This window comes from Colossoma macropomum, unplaced genomic scaffold, assembly GCF_904425465.1.
Source record: "Colossoma macropomum unplaced genomic scaffold, Colossoma_macropomum, whole genome shotgun sequence".
NCBI lineage: Eukaryota > Metazoa > Chordata > Actinopteri > Characiformes > Serrasalmidae > Colossoma > Colossoma macropomum.
This window is the reverse complement of record NW_023494805.1, coordinates 4,720,036-4,744,249: the sequence shown is the minus strand read 5'-3', so window position 1 is coordinate 4,744,249 and position 24,214 is coordinate 4,720,036. Positions and strand designations below refer to the sequence as shown.

At 37.9% G+C, this 24,214-nt stretch overlaps 1 protein-coding gene across 4 annotated transcripts in view; it reads right to left on the bottom strand.

Moving 5' to 3' along the window:
• Positions 1-1,955: 1,955 nt before the first annotated feature.
• LOC118825974 (E3 ubiquitin-protein ligase TRIM39-like) overlaps positions 1,956-24,214 on the bottom strand; it is a 424,414-nt gene continuing 402,155 nt past the window's right edge. For 2 of the 4 annotated variants that reach the window (XM_036596856.1, XM_036596857.1), the window contains exons 3-7: positions 4,451-4,546; positions 4,099-4,332; positions 3,856-4,003; positions 3,524-3,550; positions 1,956-3,435 (exon numbers count right to left, since the gene is read on the bottom strand). In XM_036596856.1, coding sequence (XP_036452749.1) covers positions 2,888-3,435; positions 3,524-3,550; positions 3,856-4,003; positions 4,099-4,332; positions 4,451-4,546 — 1,053 coding nt within the window. In that variant the 3' untranslated portion in view covers positions 1,956-2,887. Of the gene's footprint in view, positions 3,436-3,523; positions 3,551-3,855; positions 4,004-4,098; positions 4,333-4,450; positions 4,547-4,627; positions 5,209-7,330; positions 7,574-24,214 lie in introns of those variants that run through there. The other 2 variants (XM_036596854.1, XM_036596853.1) reach the window with 2 other exon arrangements.

Here is a 24,214-nt window from a genome sequence, read left to right as displayed (position 1 = left end):
TTTCATTCAGTTTCATTCAGCTTTTAGTTGACGTCACTGGTGTGACCGACTTTATTCTTAGGTAATTGTGTAAAAATAGAATATAAATGGATTAAATGACATATTTCAGTGGATATTCCATGATTGACATGTGGTTTGATGTTCTGTAGCAGCTGTTTTGTAAAATGCATTGTTCATTAAAAATGTCTCTCGTGTTACTTATGTGTAACACCAATGACGATCAGTAACACCAGTGACTCCTATGGACAGATAAAAAAGTGGACGTTTCTGTAGAATGACCCAACTTCAAGATTTGTGTTCACTGTTATATGTATATGTTTATACACATATGATGTTGTGTACTATGTTTTGCTTCAATAAAAAAGATGAAAATCTTTCTTAAATTTATGTTTCCCCCATTTATTCCTGAAAATGAGTGCCAGTTTACCATGTAAACGGCGGTGAAGGATGTTATGAATGAGTGTCCTGTCATTATACATATATTTTCAGTATTGCTGTGTAAAGTTGTCAGCATTTCAGTTTCACTCACTTTCATTTAAGTAGACAGGCTAATATGATGAAGGAGTAGAGCCAGTTCAGAAAAACAATAATAGATCTACTGTACAAAAACTCTGTTCCAGAAGGATATTGTTACACTCAGGGATGGGGGAGTAGCTAAGTAGCGCTACTTTTTATAGCTAACTACAAATGTTTGTAGCTAATAGCTGTAGCTGCCACAGTCTTATAAAATGTAGCTATAGCAATAATTTTCGCTACAATTTCGCTACAGACTTAAGGCAAACTGCGCAAAATCTGAACCATAGAACTCGGCCGTTAACTGGGCTGGTGGCGACTGTGCCATCCTGACTGAGCTGACAGTTCGAGCGCTGATCACCCTTTACTATAGTAAGTTTAGCTCAGGGTTCGCAACCGAAATGTTAAGAAGAGCCATTTTGTCATTTCAACAAAAATGAAACCACCTTGGGAGCCACATTTTATATCTGTTTTACCATCTTGGCTATAAGTATGTCTCAGTATGTGCTGATGTTCTAGTTCAGGCTAAAAAAAGCTGTTCCCTGTAGAGTTTATCTCACCTGCAGTGGTGGTAGTTTCTCTAAGTCTGGAGAAGCTTCAAACTGCAGATTGAGTTACGAAAACTGCGGAGTCTTCGAGCTGGATGTCGAGTTCAAATGTCGAGAAGACATTTACCAACTGAATTACAAAATCCCAACTTTTATCAGCATCTTTAAAAGTTAACATTTTCGGTCTTGTGAAAATATATACGACTTACATATATTTTATATGCTATATGTCATCTCTTTTTTCCAATATATTAGCCCTTTAAAGTTTTGCTAGTTTTTTACTCTCTGGTGTTGAGAATTTTATCCTTGAACTGTAAAAAGATCTGCAAACAAATGTTTTTTAACAGTAATGGAAAATAACCAGAGGTTTCTGCAAAATGCTGCAAAGCTCTTTATTAGGTTTATCATAAATGTATTTACAGATATTTCCACAGCAGTATCACTTGAGCACATTTTAAAATGTGACACTGAATTTAAATTAAATAATTTGAGTATTATGGTGCAGATTCACAGGCTCCATTTTATATCTGAGATCAAATATGTTGGGTTTTTCTTACAGGCCTTCACACATCTTGATCATTACAGTGACGATCCATCAGTGATCCGAAAAAAAGCAAATTCTCCACCAGAGGGCAGCAGAGAGATACCCTAAAATTGCACTATAGCTCTTTACCAGAAGATCCATTTCAGTTCAGAATTTAAGCCTGATGGGGAGAAGTGATATGTTTTTTTCAGAGTTGTCATGCTTAACAGTAAACCAAAGAAGAAGGATGTGCATGTTAACCACCTCCAGAAGGATACCAAACAATTACATGGATAAAATTAGTCTTATTGACAGGGATTCATACATGCTCCAACACTAAAGATGGAATAATGATCTGGACATGCTACTTCTTTTTTTTTGTTCGCAGACGTTTTCCTAGCTGGTATGTGGCTTAGTGCCTGTTCTTATGAGTAATTTAGAAACCTGAGTCACTTGCAGCTCATGTGCTGTTCAGGAATGGATGTTCAACTCAGCCACTGGCAGATTTCAATGTCAAAGTGAGCTTTATTTGAGGCTGCCCCATTAGATGCATCAGAAAAGTCCAGAAAAGACTGTGAAACTTTATTACAGACACATTACATTTATGGTTAAAGGAAAATCAAGTAAATTGGATCTTTTTGCTATATTATTTCTTTAAGTGAGCATCTCACCTGGCCAGATGTTCATAATTCCTGATCTGAGGGCAAATCTGGAAAACAAATCTATGAAAAGTTGTTCAGTGTGATCTAATTAGTGAGATATAACCCACAATATTTTCAATACAGGTAATTCACTGTGTGGACATTAAAGGGAAAGACAATAAAATGCCCACAAGCCTTGAGACAACACATATAACAAGAGTGGTTCTGTAGCAGCTAAACTGAATATTCTTTTTAAATCATATGACATTTGGCAGACGCTCTTATCCAGACTTACAATTTGATCATTTTACACAGGTAGGTGAGGGTAGTGTTAAGAGTCTTGCCCAAGGACTCTTATTGGTATAGTGTAGGGTGCTTACCCAGGCAGGGATTGAACCCCAGTCTACAGTGTAGAAGGCACTATACCAACAACTACACTTTACCAACCACTATGAAAAAGAATAACTTGAGGCAGATGCCTTTAGTGCAAAGTAACCAGTTAGAAGCTACTGATTCATTTATTCATTCACTAATTTAAAATTTTGTTCATTAACAGCATAATGTATGATTTTCATTCAAAAAACATTATTTATTCTTGCTCTGAAATGTCATACTAAAAGCTTCTTCTGACACACTAAAGTGTTTTATTGTAGAAAAGTGCCTCATTTATCATGTTCAACAGGTGTGACGATCAGCGGTGCTGAGTTTTTACCTTCATTGTTGGTGCAAGGGTTAAACACTGGATAGAGTTTCTCAGTGAAAGACTGACCAGTGAAAGAGTAGATATGAGAATTGGTCTTAACATCATAGAAGGAGACCAGACCCTCCTCATAATCCACAAACACCCCCACCTTCTGGGGAGCCTGATCCAAGGAGAAGAGGACAGAGGGAGAGTCTGCAGCCTCATATTCAGACCCTTCATTCAGAGACACAGTACAGTATCCATCCTCAGGACTCAGTGTAATCTCTCCCTTCCTGTTACTGGACTCTCTGGTCACTCCTAAAACCCACTCAGTCTTCTCACTGACCTGAACCTCATAGTAAAACCTCCCTGAGGAGAACCCCTCCTTTCCCAGCACATAAAAATATTCATCAAACCTCTCTGGGTTGTCAGGGAGATTCTGTTCTGTGTCTCTGTGTGTTACTTGTTTCCCATCATCAGACAGAATAAGAGCAGGATGAGCTGAATCAGGATCCAGAGTCACATCCACTGAGAAAAAAATTAACTAATTTTACCAGTGTACAGCATATAAAGACAAAGGCACACATATTTATTTATGTAATTCATATCCACAAACCTGTATATTGCTGAACTGCTTTTAGTTCTGTTTGGAAAAGAACAACAGACAATATAATTAGAATAATCATTAGTAATTTTGCATTTTGTTTGATTCAATGCTTGAAATAAAATAAATCACATTTAAAACAGCTAAATTAACAAATAAATCAAAATACCAAAAATAACATTCATATTAAAGGACATTTTAATGACAAAAATAGTTTTTAATGCAGAATAATGCAAAATTACAGTTTTAAATACACCATTTACCAAATATCTGTCATCATGATTTTGGAAACTTCCTGAAATAAAATTTTCCCCACAAGCTCTCACTGATCAGTAAATACTTACTGATCTCAGGAATCTTCTCCATCTCCTTACTGAGCTCTTCCTGAAGCTGAGACAGAGCTCTCCTCAGAGTCTCCACCCTCAGATGAGAGTTAATCCTGACGTCAGTCCAGTTCTTGGTGTGTGGACGGCTGCAGAGGGACGGGTAAACCTACAGTCCAGCAGGAGAGAGGAGAAACCCCTCAGCATGGGGAGTGCTGTCCTGTGATGGACTGCATTACTATTGAGAAACAGAGGGACTCTGACCTGTAGGAGGTGGAGGTGGTCCTCAGTGTGGGAGAGCTGCTCCAGCTCAGTGTCTCTCCTCTTTAGCTCAGTGATTTCCTGCTCCAGCTCTTTAATGAACTCTTCAGCCTGCCTCTCTGCTGCTTTCTGCTTCTCCTCCATCACCTCAAGCAGCTCCGCCTGGCTTCTCTCAATGCAGCGCACCAGAGCTCTGAAGACCTCCACACTGTCTGCTTTCTCCTTCTCTGAGCTTTTCTAACAGGAGATTATTTATTTACATTAACGTTTTGTGTTTAAATCACTTGAAGTCTAGAAAGTGTATTATAATTGAATGAAAGTAGTGACTACACTTCAGGTCACTGTTTACACTCACTTTATTGAGTTTTACAGAGTGTTTGATTCCCTCAATCTTCTTCAGTCGGTCCTGGATCATCTGCTGAACTTCTGCCTGTGTTTTCACCAGCTGAGTCTATGACAATTCGACACATTATAACAAAGCCAATCATTACTTTAAATATATGGGATGAATATGTGTCTAAGTGTCTGTCACCTTCTTCTCTCCAATCTCCTCCTCTACAGGAACAGTGCTGTGAGTCTTGTGGTCTGTCTCAGTGCAGAACCGACACACACTCGTCTGGTCATCTCTACAGAACAGCTCCAGGGGTCTCTCATGTTTCTGGCAGATGTAGTCCTCTAGGTTCTCCACAGGGTCCATCAGTTTGTGCTTCTTGAGTTTAGTTGCAGTTTTATGAGGCGTCAGATGAGTCTCACAGTAAGACACTCCACAGTCCAGACAGGACTTTACAGCCTCCTCACTGCAGGAGTCACACAGAACCTTTGTAGCTTTGGAGGGTCGTTTCTCTGGAGCTCTGCTGGATTTGACCTGAACTGACTTTCTGAACTGAGCAGCCAGTCCAGAGATGAACGTGTTCACAGACAGTTCAGGTCTTGTAGGGAATTCTTTCTTACAAACTGGACACTGGCAGCGTGAACTGCTGTCCCAGCACTCTTTGAGACAGACCATGCAGAAGTTGTGACCACATGGAGTCGAGACTGGATCAGTGAACACATCCAGACAGACAGAGCACTGGAGCTGATCTTCAGACAGGAGACTGCTGGAGGAAGACATGACTGATGGAGGAGATAGACAGACAATATGATGGTCATTTGAGAGCAAAGAAAACTTACTTATGAAATGTAGTTAACATATATAAATTACGTTGGCTTGAAAAAAGACATTTTACTGTTCTTCTTAATCTTCTTCTTATCATTATTATTCTACATTTAAAAAAACTGCTTCTCGCTCTACAGTTTTCAAGCTAGAACTACAAAACTTTGAAGGACTGTAGGACCTACATCCGATTAGGTTGCTTTTGCTTTTCAAAGTGATCCTACAGTTTTATCACCAAGACAACATTTTTCCCCATAGAGAATGAATAGCAGAATGTTCGGGACATTTAACTAACTGCCACAAGTGATGTCATAATGTTTAAGGTTGCAGTGGAATTAAAGTGGCAGTGAATTTAAGGTGGCAGTAAATTTAAGGTAGCAATGAACTTAAGCTGGCACTAGATTTAATGTATCACTGAATGTAATGTGTCAGTGAATTAAGCTGGCACTGGATTTAAGGTGGCAGTAAATTTAGATGGCGGTGAATTTAAGGTGGCACAGGATATAATGTTAAGTCAAAGTTTATTTATATAGCGCTTTTTACAACAGGTGTTGTCACAAAGCAGCTTTACAGAAAAATCTGGGTCCAAGCCCCTGTGAGTGTTGCCAATGGTGACAGTGGCAAGGAAAAACTCCCTAAGAGCAAGAAGAAGAAACCTTGAGAGGAACCTAGACTCAAAAGGGGAAGCCATTCTCTTCTGGTTGACACCGGATAGCAAACAGCATTAGTATAAAATATTATAGTACAAAACGGGGAAAACAGGCAGAGCAATGGTTAATTAGATAATGTATCAGTAAATTTAAAGTGCCAGTGAATTTAAGGTGACAATAAATTTAAGGTGACAGTGGATTTAACGTATCATTAAATTTAAACTCGCAGGAGATTTAAGGAGGCAGTGAATTTAAGGAAGCAGTGGATTTAAGATACCAGGGTACAACCCCATTTCCAAAAAAGTTGGGACACTGTGCAAAATGTAAATAAAAACAAAATGCAATGATGTGCAAATCATTTAAACCCTACATTTCATTGTAAATAGTACAAAGACAGCATATCAAATGTTGAAACTGGAAAATTTTATTGTTTTTTGAAAAATATATGCCCATTTTGAATTTGAAGCCAGCAACACGTTCCAAAAAAGTTGGGACAGGGGCAACAAAAGCATAGTAAAATTGTGTAATGCTAAAAACACCTGGTGGTTAACAGGCCTTTATCACAGATGAGCAGCTGATGCAAAGCAAAAATGGGAAAAATTTCACTTTCAAAACTACAGCAAAACTATTCCTCAGTTACCAAACACTTACAGATTGTTGTGAAGAGGTGATGAAACACAATGATAAACATGGCCTGTCCCAACTTTTTTGGAATGTGTTGTTGACATCAAATTCAAAATGGGCATATATTTTTCAAAAAAACAATAACATTACTCAGTTTCAATATTTGATTTGTTGTTTTTGTACTATTTCCAATGAAATATAGGGTTTAAATGCACATCATTGAATTTATTTTTGTTTACATTTTGCACAGCGTTTTTTGGAAATGGGGTTGTATTTATTAGCATAGGCACCACCTCACAACACCTTAGCAACAACATGGGACACCATATCAAGCACCTAACAACACTTTACCAACCACCTTGGATACCGTAGCAACCACATAGCAACACTTCAGCGACCATCAACAGTCTTCCAAAATGTTAATGTTTTAACGTAATTTGTTGGCTTTTTCAAGCCAAATTAAAGTTCATTTATGAAGTTTCACTTTACAGTTCAGTTCAGTTCGACTCTCTCATTATACACAGACTCTGTTCAGTAAACAGTGTCCTGACTGAGTCAGCAGTTCAGAATATCATTAAAGTGCAGTGCAGGGATCTGGAGTGGAGCTCGGCTTCAGGATCTGTTTGCTGCTCTGGGTGTGACCAGTTTAACAGCCTGAGAGCAGAAGCTGCTCTTAAACCTGGAGGTTCTGACTCAAATGTTCTAATAATCACCATCACATTAAATCTGCTTCATATTCCAGCTGTGCTGTTCTACTCTAGAACCTGTTCTTTGTGCTCAATTCAAATCAATAACACACACAACTAAACAAGTCAATGACAGAAACAAGCTAAATACAGCAGAAAGTCTCAGCAGTGACTCCAGTTTCTCCTTTCTGGCTACTTCCTCCTGCTTCCTGTAGAGGTTCTCTCACCTGCAGTGGTGGTAGATCCTCTAAGAACGTCTGGAGAAGCTTCAAGCTGGATGTCGAGTCCAGCTGCAGCAACTGGACTGTGCTTATAATACAGCTCTCACTACTTTCGTTTCTCCACAGTGACATCATGAGGCCACGCCCACCATTTCCTGATGACAGTCTGTTGCACTTTCAAGGTTTGTCCACCAGGTAGAAGACATTTACCAACAGAGTCCCAGCTCATCTCTTCATGTCCAAAAACACCAAACTTATTCAACCATCTAGTAATATATCTGACTTACAGTGCTGTGTTTAATGTAGAACCTTATTAGAACCACTTTTCTAACACACTAGACCCTTGAAGTTTTGCTGAATTTCTGGTTTTCAAAATTTTAAATTATTTCACCATAACATGTTTTTTTTTTCACACTGTATCACTCTGTATCACACCAAATCACAGCCATGATGTTATTTGCGATAACACACAACCTTGAGTGTTCTATTGCTTAAAAATAAAGTAAACAGATGTTCCTGCAAAATGCTGCCCAGTTTTCATTAAATTCATTATAAATGCAGGTGTAGATATTTCCAGAGCAGTATCACTTAGCACATTTTTGAAAACTGACTGGATTTTAATCAAGTAATTTAATTGTAGTATTGTAGCTCCCGCTACTGGCTCATTCGGCCATGGACACATGGAAGGGGTGGCCATACAGAGTGGCTACATGCATGGGTGCTAGGTAGGTGCCATTCCTGATAATCGAGAGACTTTTATGTTGTAAATAAGTTGTGTTGTTGGCTTAAAGGTGTGTTTATGTGTTGTGCCTTATTGTGCTGGGCTGTGGGGAAGTTAGGTGGGTCTGTGTATCTACCAGGAATGGAAAATGTATGGCTAGAAGTTCCCTGCCTGCTTCCCGATTGTGTCAGCCAGCGCTGGTTAGCGGTTTTCCCAAGGCTGCTTTGTTTAACAAAGAGCATTCATCTAAACTGCTGTGCACGCTGCATCTCATTTATTGCAAAGACGTCATAGTATCCATTGTGCAGGTTCCCAGACTGTCTGCAGTTTTAGATCAAATATGTTGGGTTTTTCATACATACAGCCCCGCATATCTTGATCTTCACTGCTCAGACAATAAGCAAACAGACCACAAGGTGGCAGCAGAGTGATCTCCTAAAATTGCACTTTAGTTCTTACGAAGAAGATCCATTTACAATCTGGTTACAACTAAAAACACAGAAATATAAAGAACAGAAAAACTGAACTACTGACCTTATTCATCTGTAACACTGACCAGTACAGTTTATACAGGCCTGTTAGAGCTACAACACTCAAATATAAAGAACAGAGAAACTGAACTACTGACCTTATTCATCTGTAACACTGACCAGTACAGTTTATACAGGCCTGTTAGAGCTAAAACACTCAAATATAAAGAACAGAGAAACTGAACTACTGACCTTATTCATCTACAACACTGACCAGTACAGTTTATACAGGCCTGTTAGAGCTAAAACACTCAAATATACAGAACAGAGAAACTGAACTACTGACCTTATTCACCTATAACACTGACCAGTACAGTTTATACAGGCCTGTTAGAGCTAAAACACTCAAATATAAAGAACAGAGAAACTGAACTACTGACCTTATTCATCTACAACACTGACCAGTACAGTTTATACAGGCCTGTTAGAGCTAAAACACTCAAATATAAAGAACAGAGAAACTGAACTACTGACCTTATTCATCTACAACACTGACCAGTACAGTTTATACAGGCCTGTTAGAGCTAAAACACTCAAATATAAAGAACAGAGAAACTGAACTACTGACCTTATTCATCTATAACACTTACCAGTACAGTTTATACAGGCCTGTTAGAGCTAAAACACTCAAATATAAAGAACAGAGAAACTGAACTACTGACCTTATTCATCTATAACACTGACCAGTACAGTTTATACAGGCCTGTTAGAGCTAAAACACTCAAATATAAAGAACAGAGAAACTGAACTACTGACCTTATTCATCTATAACACTGACCAGTACAGTTTATACAGGCCTGTTAGAGCTAAAACACTCAAATATAAAGAACAGAGAAACTGAACTACTGACCTACAGGTCTATGTTTTTGTGGACAAACCTGCTAAGACCTTGTTTCTCTACTTAGTGAGTCTCAAACCAGAATCTTCGAATATAAATTATCTTTTAGCTTCACTCAGGATTTTGATCAAGGCATGCAAGGAACTCATACACGTTCTGAAGCCCAGCAGATCACCTCAAAGAAGTTTTTGAGTTTCACATTCATAAGAAATGGGGGATCCTCTGGCATTGCATGTGAATGCTGAGCAAGCTGAATCTGAGGGGATCCATGACATCTCTGTACAGACATCAAGTCTCCTGGTGCATTAGCCACACACTCGAGGAAAGGCTGGCAGTGCAGTGGTTAGATAAACACTGGAGAATCTTAGCATCTCTAGCTAGGAGAATGAGACGTACTCTTTCGGTTCAAGCCTGTTAAATGATCCAGAGCCTGTGGTTGTGAAAAAGGAGTCATGGATTTGTTTCATTTTGGGGAAAAAAGCTCCTTCTATGAGCATTGAACAGGTAAGGGGCACTTTTAATATATATTAATAATTTAATCATAACACACACATTGATCACATCACTTTACATTCTGAATTATGTGTTAAATAAGATAAGATAATCCTTTATTAGTCCCACAACAGAGAAATTCTCAGTGTTACGGCAACAAAGGGAGAGCAAGGCACTCAAGTAATTAACCTTTTATAATTACTTAACAAGGTTTTACAGTTTGTTACTTGTTACTTTGTAGACAAACTATATAATACTAAAAGTAAAAAAATAAGATAAAAATATAAACTTTTTTTCTATCTATCCTAATCTATCCTTCACAAAAATGAACAATATAAAGTATTATAAATAAATAAAAGCTAAAAATATTTACACTGTATGGGTATTTTATCCAAATTGCACATGAGGTACTGATGTATGTTATCCATGGGATGGTGATGAGTTAACAATATAAACATTTTAAATAGAAAAGAAAAAAATCTTTACACTATAGAGATATTTACAAGTGTTGCTGATGGATTATTGATTATACTGCACACAGTAAACGGTGATGAATTCCACAGTTTATGTTCTGTAGGTGTGTGGGGTCTAATGGGGGGTGGAGGAAGTTCTACTGGGAGCAGTGCTGGTTGTTCAGCCTAACAGCAGCAGGAAGGAAGGACCTGCGATGGCCTCCTTCACACACTTGAGGTGAAGCAGCCGGTCACTGAAGGAACTGCCTATCCACAAAGTCCTGGGTCAGTTCTTTGTACTCTCTGTCATCCTCATCTGTAATGAGTCAGATCAGAGAACTTCTGTATATGGCAGTTCTGTGATCTGTACATGAAGTCTGCAGTGTACAGGGTAAAGAGGAACGGTGCCAGGACTGTTCCCCGCGGGGCCCCTGTGCTGCTGAACACCATGTCAGACACACATATATAATATAATATAATATAATATAATATAATATATGACTGTATGTTACTTTTTTAGTCTTCATTTTTCTGCCTTCTCTGTTAAATGTTTGCTAGTCTAGAAGTCGACTGAAGTACTTTCTGTCAGCATGTTGTGTGAAAATCATCAGTCTAACTCCAACTCTGAAAATCTTCAGGAGTGTAAGTACATGAAACAAAACACACAGAGTCATTCATTCACAGTGGACACACTCATGGCCAAGTATTTCCTGAGCTTATAGTTCAAATGTGCCTCAGCATATCCCTTTTTAATCCCAAATGTAGAATATAACAGCATGAACTGGATATTTAAATAAACAGTGTTATCAGTTTCTACGCTTCTGATTCATTTTTTCTTTTTGCAGCTCTTACAGAGAGAATCACCGGTGACACCCTTCAAGGAAATGTGCAAACGTCTGTCCAGGATGTTCTCGGCCGTCCGCAGAGACATTGTCATGCGTCCTTCTGGCCTCGATTCTCACAAGGACTCCATCTTCCAGAACCCCTTGGGAAATCACGTGACAGAACTTCCTCATTCAACCAATCACCGCTCTAGTTCTGCTGAGTATTGAGTCCTTTTACCTGTGCTCCATGTCATATGACTTGTTTAGTTTAGTTTAAAAGCCCGGGCTTTTGCTTAACCAGATTGTGAGGTATTGCTTCTCCTGTACAGCTACTGAGCATTTCTCTTGTGTTTTTGTTATTTGCCTTTTTCATGTTTGGACTGTTTTTCTTGATTTCTGGTTTTTCCCTTTTGTCTTTGCCCTCTGGTTATGGTTGCCTTTTTGTACCTTTTTGCTGTTTTGGATCTGACCCACGCCTGTTTACTGAGCACGATTCTTGTCAAACCCTTTGATATTAAAGCCTCATCTCTTGGTTTTACCGTGAGCGTCTGGCCCTTTCTGTCACGTTACAGCCCTGCCCAAAAGAACAATATATTAAAATGTCCCATTGTTCTGCAGTTCTATGTATTGTATTCAAAACCCTTAAAATAGCATTCTAAGTATTTAACTTTACGTTTAACACTTGATTTATCTGAATCGCCTTTCTTGTAGTTCCACCTTGTGGGCCTAAAGTTAAAAAGTATATACAGGATCTTTTTTCATATGCATGTTTATGTTAATCTTCCGTAATGTTAATGTCCCTTGCATATCGCTCATATGATAAAGAATAACTTACCTGATGTCCAAGTCTTAAAAATGACTGAGACATCAGGCAGTGTATTTATAACCATTTCATGTAATAACTTTCTGTGAGGGAGCTTTTAGAGGTGGACATCTGGTTCCTATCACCACCACTGTGAACAATTTTGACTCTCTGTAAAGTTTCACACCAAACCACTCATATATATATATATATATATATATATATATATATATATATATATATATATATATGTGTATATATATATATATATATATGTGTATAATGTATTTAAATTCACCTTTAAATCGAAAATCATTTATTCATAAAATGGATGCTTTACTGACATCCGCTGACCAAACGAGTGAATTAGCTGGCTTGTTTTCTCTGAAATGAGATTTGAGGAAGAGAATCACGTACAAGTGAGTTACTATCTCCAAATCACAGAGCTGTGATCTAGGATTGGCATCTTAATATAAATCCAAAATCTAAAGATGTTTTAGAGCCTGGCTTTATTTTATTTTATCATACTGGCTTTAGGCTAAATCACTGAGTGCTCACCTAAAAAACTGACATGTAATTTAATTTCTGTTATGTTAGATTTACAATGAAAAACTCATACGTACACTATGGCACTGATTATTATTGTGCAAACTGGGATTATGATGGAAAACCTGATTTACTGAAATTGTTTTCGGAGGCTGAAATAAGGACTCAGCTCTTTGAGCGTACTCGAGCAAAAAGCACAGTTCTTTTCTAAAAGACATTTGTTACAAATATCATTATGAGCATGTGCCGTGCTGAGGATCTATCAGTGATGAAGTAAAAGTGGTAAACCTGCCTGGAAAAGCTTCTATATCTATCTATCTATCTATCTATCTATCTATATATATATATATATATATTGTCCTTTACATTGTGTGTAGATTTCATGATGAATGGACAAAAATAAACGGCCCGAAATTACTTGGAAAAAAGTGTGGTTCTATTGACTTACATTAAAAGTAAAGTATGTTTTTTCAGCGATGTCAGAACAAAACCTCTTACCTCCAAAATGGTAACTTTACAGGAGAAGGCAAAAAACATACTATACTTTTAATGTAAGTCAGTGGAACCAGACTTTTTTCCAAGTAATTTTGGACCATTTATTTTGGTCCATTCATCATTTAATTTAGAGCAACAAGTATTTTCAAAATATGTAAAAAAAAAAAAATGAGATTTGAAAAATTAGATGAAAATGAGATTTTCTTCCGTCAACAGCGATATGTTCTGCTGATTGTGTTAACACGTCCTTTATTCTAGCTCAGTTAATTTGCTCAATTTGCACATATTAAAATAACATAAAATATAAAATGTGCCCAATATGTTAAATTCAGCAAAAAGACAGTAATTGTGCATTAGCGTGTTCTGTGTATAAAATCAACAAAACATGTAATTAGACCACTTGCTAAATCTTGCGTTTGACTGCATATAGACGCCCTCGCTCAAACGAAATAAGCTGCACGGCTTTAAACATGTGACATTAGTGCATCATGTCCATGAGCCCACTTCACAACTGCTGTTTAGCAGAGACTGTAGTTCTTCTAGTACAAATGCTGCGCGGTAAGAGCCCTCTAGTGGAAATAATGTTGAAGTGTTACTTGGTTCTCTCTCAGTCCAAACGGGTGGGGTTAATGGTGATATTTTGGTCCTTCAAGCTATTAAAACAAGTGCATGGAAAAACACAAGAAGTTAGACATTGATGAAGCATGTCTGGATTTGTAGGATTTGCTGTTCCGCATAGCTGTGAACGCGTTCCTCTGACGAAGAGTAGATAGAGAGAACGCCTTAAACTAGTTCAGGCAACTGAAAGCAGAGACAAAGTGATCGCAGAATGTGTTGCATGGCTCCTGGAAGATTTCTATGGCCGTTATTATAGAACCCAAAACTTTTGTTTATGAATTTGATTTAACTGAGATGTACTGAGCCCACTAACAGAGTTCTGAAGGAGATTACACAGAGGAACCAGAGAAGAACATTATCTACTAATAGAAGAAAAGGATCACTACTCGAAAGGAAGGAAAGATGAAAGAACAAGGAATTAAGGACCAACCGCAGGCTTTAACTGGGTTGAAGAAAGTTTTAGACGCCTCTCCAGATTTCAAGCGTAAGTTTAGAGTTCCACCACATACTCACACAAACACACGAAGGTCAACAGTTCAACAGGTGGGTGGAGAATCAGGTTAAAAATCTCGAACTGCAGTGAAACGTCTTGATTCAGCTTTTATTAGTATAGGAACTGAAGGTTGTTAGGCTCCATTGCTTGCTTTCGGATCCTATTGGTCTAAAATAAAACACTAAAGCTCCAAAATGAGACGGGTGAGCAACAGGAAATCAGTCCAGCAGCTGAACAAACACAACAGAATTAAATGAGAAAGAAATGAGTTACACCAGCAGGAATAAAGGTTCTGTGCAGGTATGTTTAGCGTTTATCAAGGTACAATCAGTGTAAATGTTCCCTCAAAAGGTACAACAGTGGTTTTAAGGTCCAGTTGTGAACGATAAATAAGTTTTTTTCCAGGTGAAAAGTACATATTAGTAACTTTTCATAACCTAATTTAACGGGAAATGTCGAACAAAAAGCTGGCGAATGTCCTGAGAAAATGTCCTCAGAAAAATGTTACCAGCATCAAAGTAATAATTAGGATATTCTGAGAGCCTAAATCAGTTTATCAGAGGGTGAGCAGTGATATTAAGCTGAGTCTGTACTGGATTAGCATGAGTGCAGGTTCATTTGTAGATCTTTTCAAATCAAGCTAAAAGGGGAGATCTATGGTGTTTCAGTGAGCATCAGATGAAGAACAGAGAACTGCAGGGAAACCTGCTGATTTTGTTCTGACTTCTTTTCATCTGTCCTCAGTCGGTACATGGAAACGTACACTGACAAAACCTGCTTAAGGAGGCTGTCAGTCTAATGACGTGAATTCAGTGCGCAGTAGCTTTAGCTCACATGTAGCAATATTCATAATTCAACTCTTTAACAACCTTGTAATTCAGAGGATTCAGTGTTACTGGAGTTAAGAATGTTAACATGACAAAACGTATCGGGTTCTGAACACTTTTATTTACCACAGCGTGCGATAGAGGCGATTTTTCTAAAACCCTGTTCATTCTGGCCATAGAGAAATGGGGCTCAGGTCCGGAGTTCCTAATATGGGCATAACAACATGGCGCCAACTACAAAATGACGACACGACTACAGTTGTCTATACAGCTTAGAAAATATCATTTCAGTGGATTATGGTACAGTTATGTTCCCTGACTAAAGGTACTGAGATGAACCCATCCCAGTGACAAGAGGGGCACTGCCCCAATGACAGATTACTACCTTCATTTTTTAAAGTGTCTTTCTTGTGAAAGGCTGTGAATATTATCTGAGGATAAAGTGCATTACTTTCCTCATGAGTTCACTTAAGCAAAAGTAATGAACAAGGAAATTCAGCTTCATGTGGGCGTTGTAGTTTCTTGGGAACTTCACAGTAAACATGAACAGCATGCAGATCCATGAAAATGTGCAAAAAAATGACAAACCATTGAGCTTTTAATGGTCTTAGCAGCAAAATATTAAACAAATCGATGCAGTAAGTTAGTATGAATATTTCCCTTTGACTCTTTAAATGTTTTAAAGGCCTCATTTGTAAACTTACAGGCAGTCTCACAGAAAAAAGAGTCAATATTGATCCACTCAGCACTGATGGCTTCAAACAGCTGAAAAACATGGCCAAGCTAGCTTGTGTTTAACGTGAGACCAAATATTCACAATAGGGTTTAAATCTGGACTCTGACCAGCACAAAACAGTAAAACCATTATATTTTGGGCTTGGCTTTTAGGGAGTGTAGTTTATTTGCAGATGACCTAGCCAAAAGAGAAACAGCTCCGTGGAGAGGCTCACACTATAGTACTGAATTCTGGAGATACAGAAACAAACAAACATGTTAAAGTTAGGTGTGAAGTCAGAGAAGAACCCCAGAGAAAGGACTATGGGATGTCCTTTCTCCCAAATTGAGAATGAGGCTATTAGAACTGTATACACCGATCAGGCATAACATTACGACCACCTCCTTGTTTCTACACTCATTATCCATTTTATCAGCTCCACTTACTATATAGGTGCACTTTGTAGTTCTACAGTTACAGACTGTAGTCCATCTGTTTCTCTGATACTTTGTTAGCCCCCTTTTTTAGTATTTGGTTTGTCAACTCTTTATTACAGCTTCCATTCTTTTCAGTTCCTCAAGTAAATCTGCAGACACACCTCCAAAGTTCAGTCTTAGAAGTTGGTTGATGATTTTCTGAAGTAATCAAACACATTCAGTGGTGTTGAGGTCTGGACTCTGGGGTGGTCAGTCCATCGTTCAGCTTCTTTGTTTGATGTGTCCGTCTCCTTTTCTCAGTGAGGTTCTTCTTGAACAGCTACACATCCTTTCAGACCCACAGCGCTGAGTCGTCCTCTCACAGTGGAAGGATGGACAGAAACACCTGTGGATGTTTTCAGATCTGGAGCAGCTTGATTTTCTCCTCTCTCTCAAAGACGAAAGCTTTAAGTGCTGTTTATCTGATGGGGGCAGTTTTGGGGTCTACCAGGTCTTCCAGGTGGTTGTTAGGAGCCCCGTTTTCTCTGTAGCTTTTAATCATTTTTTGAGCTCCAGTTTTGGAAACTCCTGTTTTTTAACTTATTTTCCTTTGGCTTTGTCTTTCATTACGCAAGTGAAGTATCTTATGTCTAAACTCTAAAACGTCTTTGTGCAATTCTCAAAACTGCAAGTGCTTCTCACAAAAACAACACCAAAGGACTTAAAGATAACTGCCTACATCAAAACACAAAACGTCTGTGAGTCACTACAAGATCAGCGCTGATGTGCATCAGCTTGCTCAGAGGTATGAAGGGGAAAACCTTGCTTGCTGCCGCCTGTCTAAGCAATTATCAGCCACAACGTCCTCAAAAACAACATCCATCCCTCCAGCAACTGGTCGCAGATCCATGAAGCTTAAGGGGCTTTACCACCTCACCTCCCTCTAGCGTTATTTTTAAAAGGTGCCGAAGAGGGGCTTGTTGGAGTCCACAGAAGATTTTTTTGCTCCCTAAAGAACTTTTCAGTGGATGGTTCTTTAAAGACTCGTTTTTATAACTCAGTGAACCTTTTAAAGTTTAAAGAGCCCTCACGTCATGTAAGGTTTGTATACCAGTTAATGTTTTTTCCTTGAACCCTAAAATAGCCAAGAAAATGTGTTACACTCAGTTACGTTATGCACACAACTAATGCAGCAGTTCTGTGTTGTGCTGATGTTAATTATTAAATAAATTAGATACATTTTATTACTGTTATGATAAGAATGGCATTATCTTGCTTCACTTCCTGAGTTTGGTCACTGAAAGCTAAACAGTAAGGCTGCTATTGTAAAATAAATTTTATAAGGCATTTCTATAGTGTTTTCATTCTTCAGCAATAAAATTAAGATATCAATATTTCACTCAAATCAGTTTAGTTTCACTGTGCTCATTATGATTATGGTATATTTACAGAGGTATGCAAAGGCTTGTGCACATGCCCCTGGTCTAATGACGTTTTATTGATTTCCTGAGTGTGAATAAGTGAACACATCCTCTACAGAGACACACTTCAGCACACCTTAATACACAATTACTGTGTATATACTGAATTTAACATGTGGGGAAAAATAAAATATGACATCAAACTAATGGCACATTATATATTCTATGTTTCATTTTCCAATGTGTTAAATTCAGTAAATAAACTGAAATTGTGTATTAAGGTGTACAGAAGTGTGTTCTCTGTAGAGGAAGTGTTCACTTATTTTCACTTAAAATTAACAAAAACATGTCATTAGACCAGGGCATGCACGTGCACAGACTTTTGCATGCGATTACAGTTTGGTGATGAAATGATCCGTCACTGCCACTAAATTGAAAAGAAAACAGTTTCTTGTTTCTTTTTCTCTAGTAAAAGAAACTAATCAGTTTTCTCTGATGAGACCCTGGCGAAGGGGGCAACGTACTGATAATAAAACAGTTTTTTTTTTTTTATGTAGACAAAACATGTACTTTTTCTCCGTAGGAAACAAGAAAGATGACCTGTGTGTTGTGAGAAAAGCAGGAGAGAAGAATGAAAGGAGGAAGAGCCGCAGTATGGATGAATTCATTGATTTCTGTGGTGAGCCGAACATGAACTATTTCTATTTCTCAACACGAGAGTTGATCTGTTGTGAAGAAAGAAAACTCTTCAGTATCAATAAGTGTGTTTACATGCACTCAATAATCCGATCATAATCGTATTTCTGCAGTTATCTGATTATTCAAATGGTCATGTAAACACAATACTCTGATCTAGAAATTTCATAAGGAGAGCTGGATTTTAGCTCAGTAATCAGATTTGTCAGTGCATGTAAACTCTTACTCCGATTTCTTTCGGATTTCTTAGTCTGCGCTGTGTGAAAACAGACGGTGGTACTGGAAATAATTGAGCAGCGTCACTGCAAGACGCAGCACAACACTTTCGGAGCGACGCAGAAACCAAATAAAAAATAGAGGATTTAAATATTCTTCATCTTCTAGATGAGTGTATGTTTATATTTTAAGGTACAGCAGAGTGATGTTTAAAAAGAAGCTGCAGCATGAACTTTTACGTTACGTTAACATCACATCTTCTTCTGAGAGTTTACTGGCTGGTAGCAAAGCTGAAATCTGATTACTGTCTGACTCATGTAGACCCAGAGTTTTCCCCATTATCTGATTACTCAAGTGCAATGATCAGACTACTGACAAAAAGTGCATGTAAACACACTCAGTGTTTTGGAGAACATTTCTGCAAATACTTGAATTTCTGCTCTTTTTAAAATTAATTTCAATGACTGATTGCCATTTAACGTGTGGAGTACAGCTCCTCATAGATGATAGGTCTGATAGGTCTGAATTTTTGGTTGGGTGAATTTTGCGGAAGTGGGACACTTTGCGATGTTTTACTTTCCTCATCACTTTTTAAACACCACCTTACAGAAAAGACACATTTTCACAGATGAAGTATCTAAAAGCCATGTGTAAACACGTAAATAAAGCTTAATTGCATGTGACAAATTGTGTTTATAAAAGCCTCTGAATCTTCTCTAAATGGGTTGGAGAACCTTCATTAGGCAGTATTTACTGTTGCTAATAGTAAACATATTTGTTGATGTGTAAATAAATAATGAATGCTACAAAATGACATTTACCCATGAGCCCTCTCCCACTGTGCCAGTGTTGTATTAGTGTGTTTTATATATATATATATATATATATATATATATATATATATATATATAGTGGAACAGAGGTGAAAAAAACAACAACATTAAACATGATTTGAGATTAATTTCTACAATGTCTGATATGCTTTCACATCCCACTTCCACATGTGTACCATTTACTTCTTTACCTTAATAAGATTTGCCTCATATTTCTCTGTCATTTTACTTATTCATTTTCACGATCCTGGTTGTAAAATGGAATATGCTCCTCCCTCAGAAGTGACATCACAAACATAGAACCCCAACAATTTAACACCACACTTTCATAAACACATGAAGATATATAGGATCAAGTCTAAGCATCCCACTTTATCAATATCCACTCTGTTTCTCTCCATGTGTGAGGTTTACGAATTGTTTAATATTAGTTTATTAAGGGTTATTATGTCATAAACATAACATAAGTAACCAGTACTTTTACTTTTTTACCATCGGTCAGCATAACACAGGCAGCTTCATCAGATATTTATTAATAATTTACCACCATTTAACCACCAACAGGATGTCTGGTTAGTCAGAGATTATATGTGGTTTACACTACTATATGAAATTATAACTTGCACCCAAGGTATTAGCAATATTGTTTACCATGACATTTTCATCATCCTATCTATTGTGCATAAGAAGATGTTTTCTTTTGTTATTTATTTTGTCTTGTTGTGCATTTTGTATTAAGTAGCCAACATCAACCCCAAAAATCACATTAGTACCACCCTGTGTCCAGAGTTCATCACCACCTGTCAGCATTATATCAATATTTGATATCTGATAGCAGACAGCATGTTGAAAATGTCAAGGTAAACAAGTACACAAGACTGCTAAGACCTTAGAATGTGAATATAGTAACTTCATATGGTCATGTTTATTATTATCTGACCAATAAACATCATATCAGTGGAAAAAGTTGCCATCATTTATTAACAAATAGCTGATGAAGCTGAGAAGTTTAATGCTGACTGATGGAGAAGACAAAGTACGATCAGTAAGATCAGTAAGATCAAAGGATTGACCGCATAGATTAATGTGGGCTCTCTATCTGGGTTTTAATGACTGTTGCCCTTTTTGATTGTGATATAACTGCTTAGTAATAATTTGAAAGTGTTTATAACCTAATTAATAACCATAAATAAACTCATTATAAACCAGTCATAGACCCTTTATATAAGGTAGTCGTAAGGTGGTATAGCCAGATGTTTATGATGTGCGCATTTTTTTTCCTTCTCAGCCAAGAGGGAAGAGGCTGAAGAGTGTGATGTGAGGAAAGAAGACAGGAGGGACAAAAGAAACAGCCGCAGTTTGGATCAACTCACTGCATTCTTGCATGAATTGTTTACCTGAGTGAGGGATGACCATGTCCAGTCCTGTGGATGAAGCTCAATTTGTAAAAATAATAATAATAATAATAATACATGACATTTGTATAGCACTTTTCTAGGACCCAAAGATGCTTACAGATTACAATTAGTGGCACAAGAAACAAATACATAACATACAAACAGATGGCACAGCAGAGACAGAGATACATATTCACAGCACAGATGATGAACTAACATGAGCTATAATAGTTTAGGATAGACAAAGATTGTTTGCAAGACAGAACAGATATGTTTTAGGGTTGGATTTAGATGAGGACAGAGAATTAGACTGCTGAATATGAGAAGGGAGAGAGTTCCAGAGCTGCGTGGGGCTACTCTGGAAAATGCACAATCACCAAAGCTGTGGAGTTTAGAGGAGGGAATGGCGAGCAGACCAGTGGTAGAAGACCAGAGAGTGTGCGTAGGGTTGTAGGGTTGTAGAAGATCTTAGAGATAGGAAGGAGCAAGGTTGTTGAGAGCTTTGTAGGTGAGAAGAAGGATCTTAAACTGAATACCATAGTTTAAGGGAGGCCAATGGAGGTTATGGAGAACAGGTGTAATGTGGTGATGTGACCGGGTGTAAGAGATGAGCAGCAGAGTCTTGAACTGTCTGGAGTTTACGAAATGAAGAGGAGCTGATGCCTGCAAAAAGATAATGGCAATAATCTAGACGGCTAAAAACGCAAGCATGAATGAGAGTTTCAGCAGCTGACTGGGATATAGATGGTCGGATTTTTGCTATATTGTGTAAGTGAAAGAGGTTTTAACAAGGGAACTGACATGAGAGTTGAGTTTACGTGAGGCGTCAAGGATGTCACCCAGATTACGATCCACAAAGGATGGAGACAAAACAATATTATTAATTGAGAGAGTGAAGGGGCCAGTTTTATTGGGTGCAGATTTAGAACGAATGAAAATTAGTCTAGACTTATCACTGTTTAGCACTAGAGAGTTATGTTTCATCCAGTTCCTGATTTCTGAGAGGCACAATTCCAAACTGCCAAGAGGGGGGTCGGTGGGCGAATTGGTCCGAAGATAAATCCGAAGAGTGTCATCTGCATAGCAATGAAAGTCATGGTTAAAATGGCCAATAATCTTCCCAAGAGGGAGCATGTAAATAATGAACAATAATGGGCCAATTACAGAACCTTGCGGGACCCCTTGGGTGACAGTGGAAGTGGAGGAATGATGCCCAGAGAGAGTAACAAACTGTTTACGACCTGTTAGATAGGAAGTGAACCAGCCAAGAGCAGAGCCTACAATACCCGGCTCACTCAGTCTAGAGAGGAGGATGGAATGGTTAATTGTGTCGAATGCATCGCTTAAATCGTGTAGCATAAGAATGCTAATGGCACCAGCATCAGCTGTCACCAGCAGATCATTAACAACCTTGACCAGAGCTGTTTTAGTGCTATGATGTTGCCAGAAAACCAGACTGGAAGGGATCTAGAAGATACCAAGTTTCCAAGTAATCTTTGAGCTGTATTGCGAGAACACTCTCGAGGACTTTCAATAGGAATGGAAGATTTGAAATGGGACAAAAGTTATTAAAGTCAGATTGTACAGCTTTCTATCTGAGATCTTTGGTCTTTTACATATGACTCCACTGTTTTTCTTTGTTTAAATGAGTTTTTTTTGTAAATATTATGCTTATGTCAGCTGTAAGACAGTTTGTGATGTGGTGAGCTTTACACCCCATCACCAGCCCTGATACACTCTAGAGACTGGTAGTATAACCATAAGGAGTTATGGACATACCTGTACTCCTTTGATGTGCGTCCTGTAGGGGATGTCGGTGAGAGCAAGGGCTCCTCTTATCCCAGTCGGACGGATACACCGATGCAAGGAGGAGGGGTCCACTCTCGTCCGGGTCCTGTAAAGAAAAGGAAAATATGGTTAGAGTGATCATGATCTTTATGTATGTAATGTTCGTATATACTTACCGGTCAGACTGTCATGGGTTGCAACCAGGTGTATGTTATGTCATTACTGTACAGTATGTGTTGTGTGTGTGTGTGAGTGTGTTAGCTATGTACTCTCATACTTTAGTAACATTTGAATTAAAACTAAGATACCATAAGTATAAAGCCAGTATAAATCACGATTCTGTTTGAATAAACTGTGAATCCATCACAATGTGTGCTGAATACAAATGTAATGAATGGAAATGTACTATAAATGTAAAATAAAACCTTGTAATCTTTGGCCGACTATGCAGAGCAGTCACTGAGCCAGCCATGCTCATAACCTTACACAACCATATCACTTAAAAAGTGAAAAGGGAGAAAATTATCACTGTGATATTCCTTAGTTGGCAAAAACGTATAATAGTGCATATATAAAAAATTTAGGCCGATTCCTGTTTTGCCCCTCTCTATTTTATCTTAGCCATCTAAAAATATTTCAGATCAATCTTTTATTTGTAATCTATAATTTCAGCTGAGCTAATTAGAGAGCAGCAGCATAACAGTGAAGTTCCCCTGAGCTTGCTTAAAAGGCCCACGTCCTGTTTTTTTCTTTTCTTTCCTTGTTCTCATTTATGCAGTTTGTGGGGTTTTATGTCTTGTTCCACATCCCTTCATCCCTTCATCCCTTAGATGTAAGCATTTTTTGTTACTGTGCCTATAAGTTTGACAAATGTAAATGAGCTCTGTTCTGACTATTTTTGCATTTTTGTTTATAAAAAAGCAGTCCAGGCTGAAATATTCCTTATAACACCAGTGTTATAAGGAGGGGGTGGAGTTAAACTCCTGTACGCTGAATAAGTGGATAGATATACATTTGCTGCTTTTTGTGACATCACAGAAACAGTGAATTCAAAACAAGCTGTTATTGCAACTTAGTTTCCATATATGGACAGGAGAGTGAATTTAAAATTTTTAGCATTGTTCACATTCTACATCAAATTCTTTTATTTCAAGAAAAGAGAGAAAAGTGTTTTTTTCAATGGAGGTCATATTGAATTAATCATGTTCTATTAACCCCATCCAACATGCAACCAGGCTCCACAATCTTAATCATACCTTATCTTACGTGTCACACTTCAAAGCACTGCACTTCAGCATTATGCCTCATTGAACACACCTGATTTAACTCATCAGTTAATTAGTAAGGTATTCAGGGACTGAATTCTGAGTGTCAGATGAGGAAGAATTGCTGTTTTTGAAATAGCATACTGTGTACTATACATTATATCATCAGTATATACTGTATACTGTATACTGCATGCTACACTTCACATTAGTATAGAGCATGGGGACTTTGCTACCTGCCTTTTTGTTCTATGGGAGTGTATAGATATATTTTGAAATATTGACAAGGTAAGAAATGCAGGTTGGATTCCAAGCTTCAGTTGCAGCCAGAGTCTCACAAGAACCAGAAAGTTTGACCATATCAGCCTAGTTTTATCAACTGGTTGCCAGTTAAATTTAC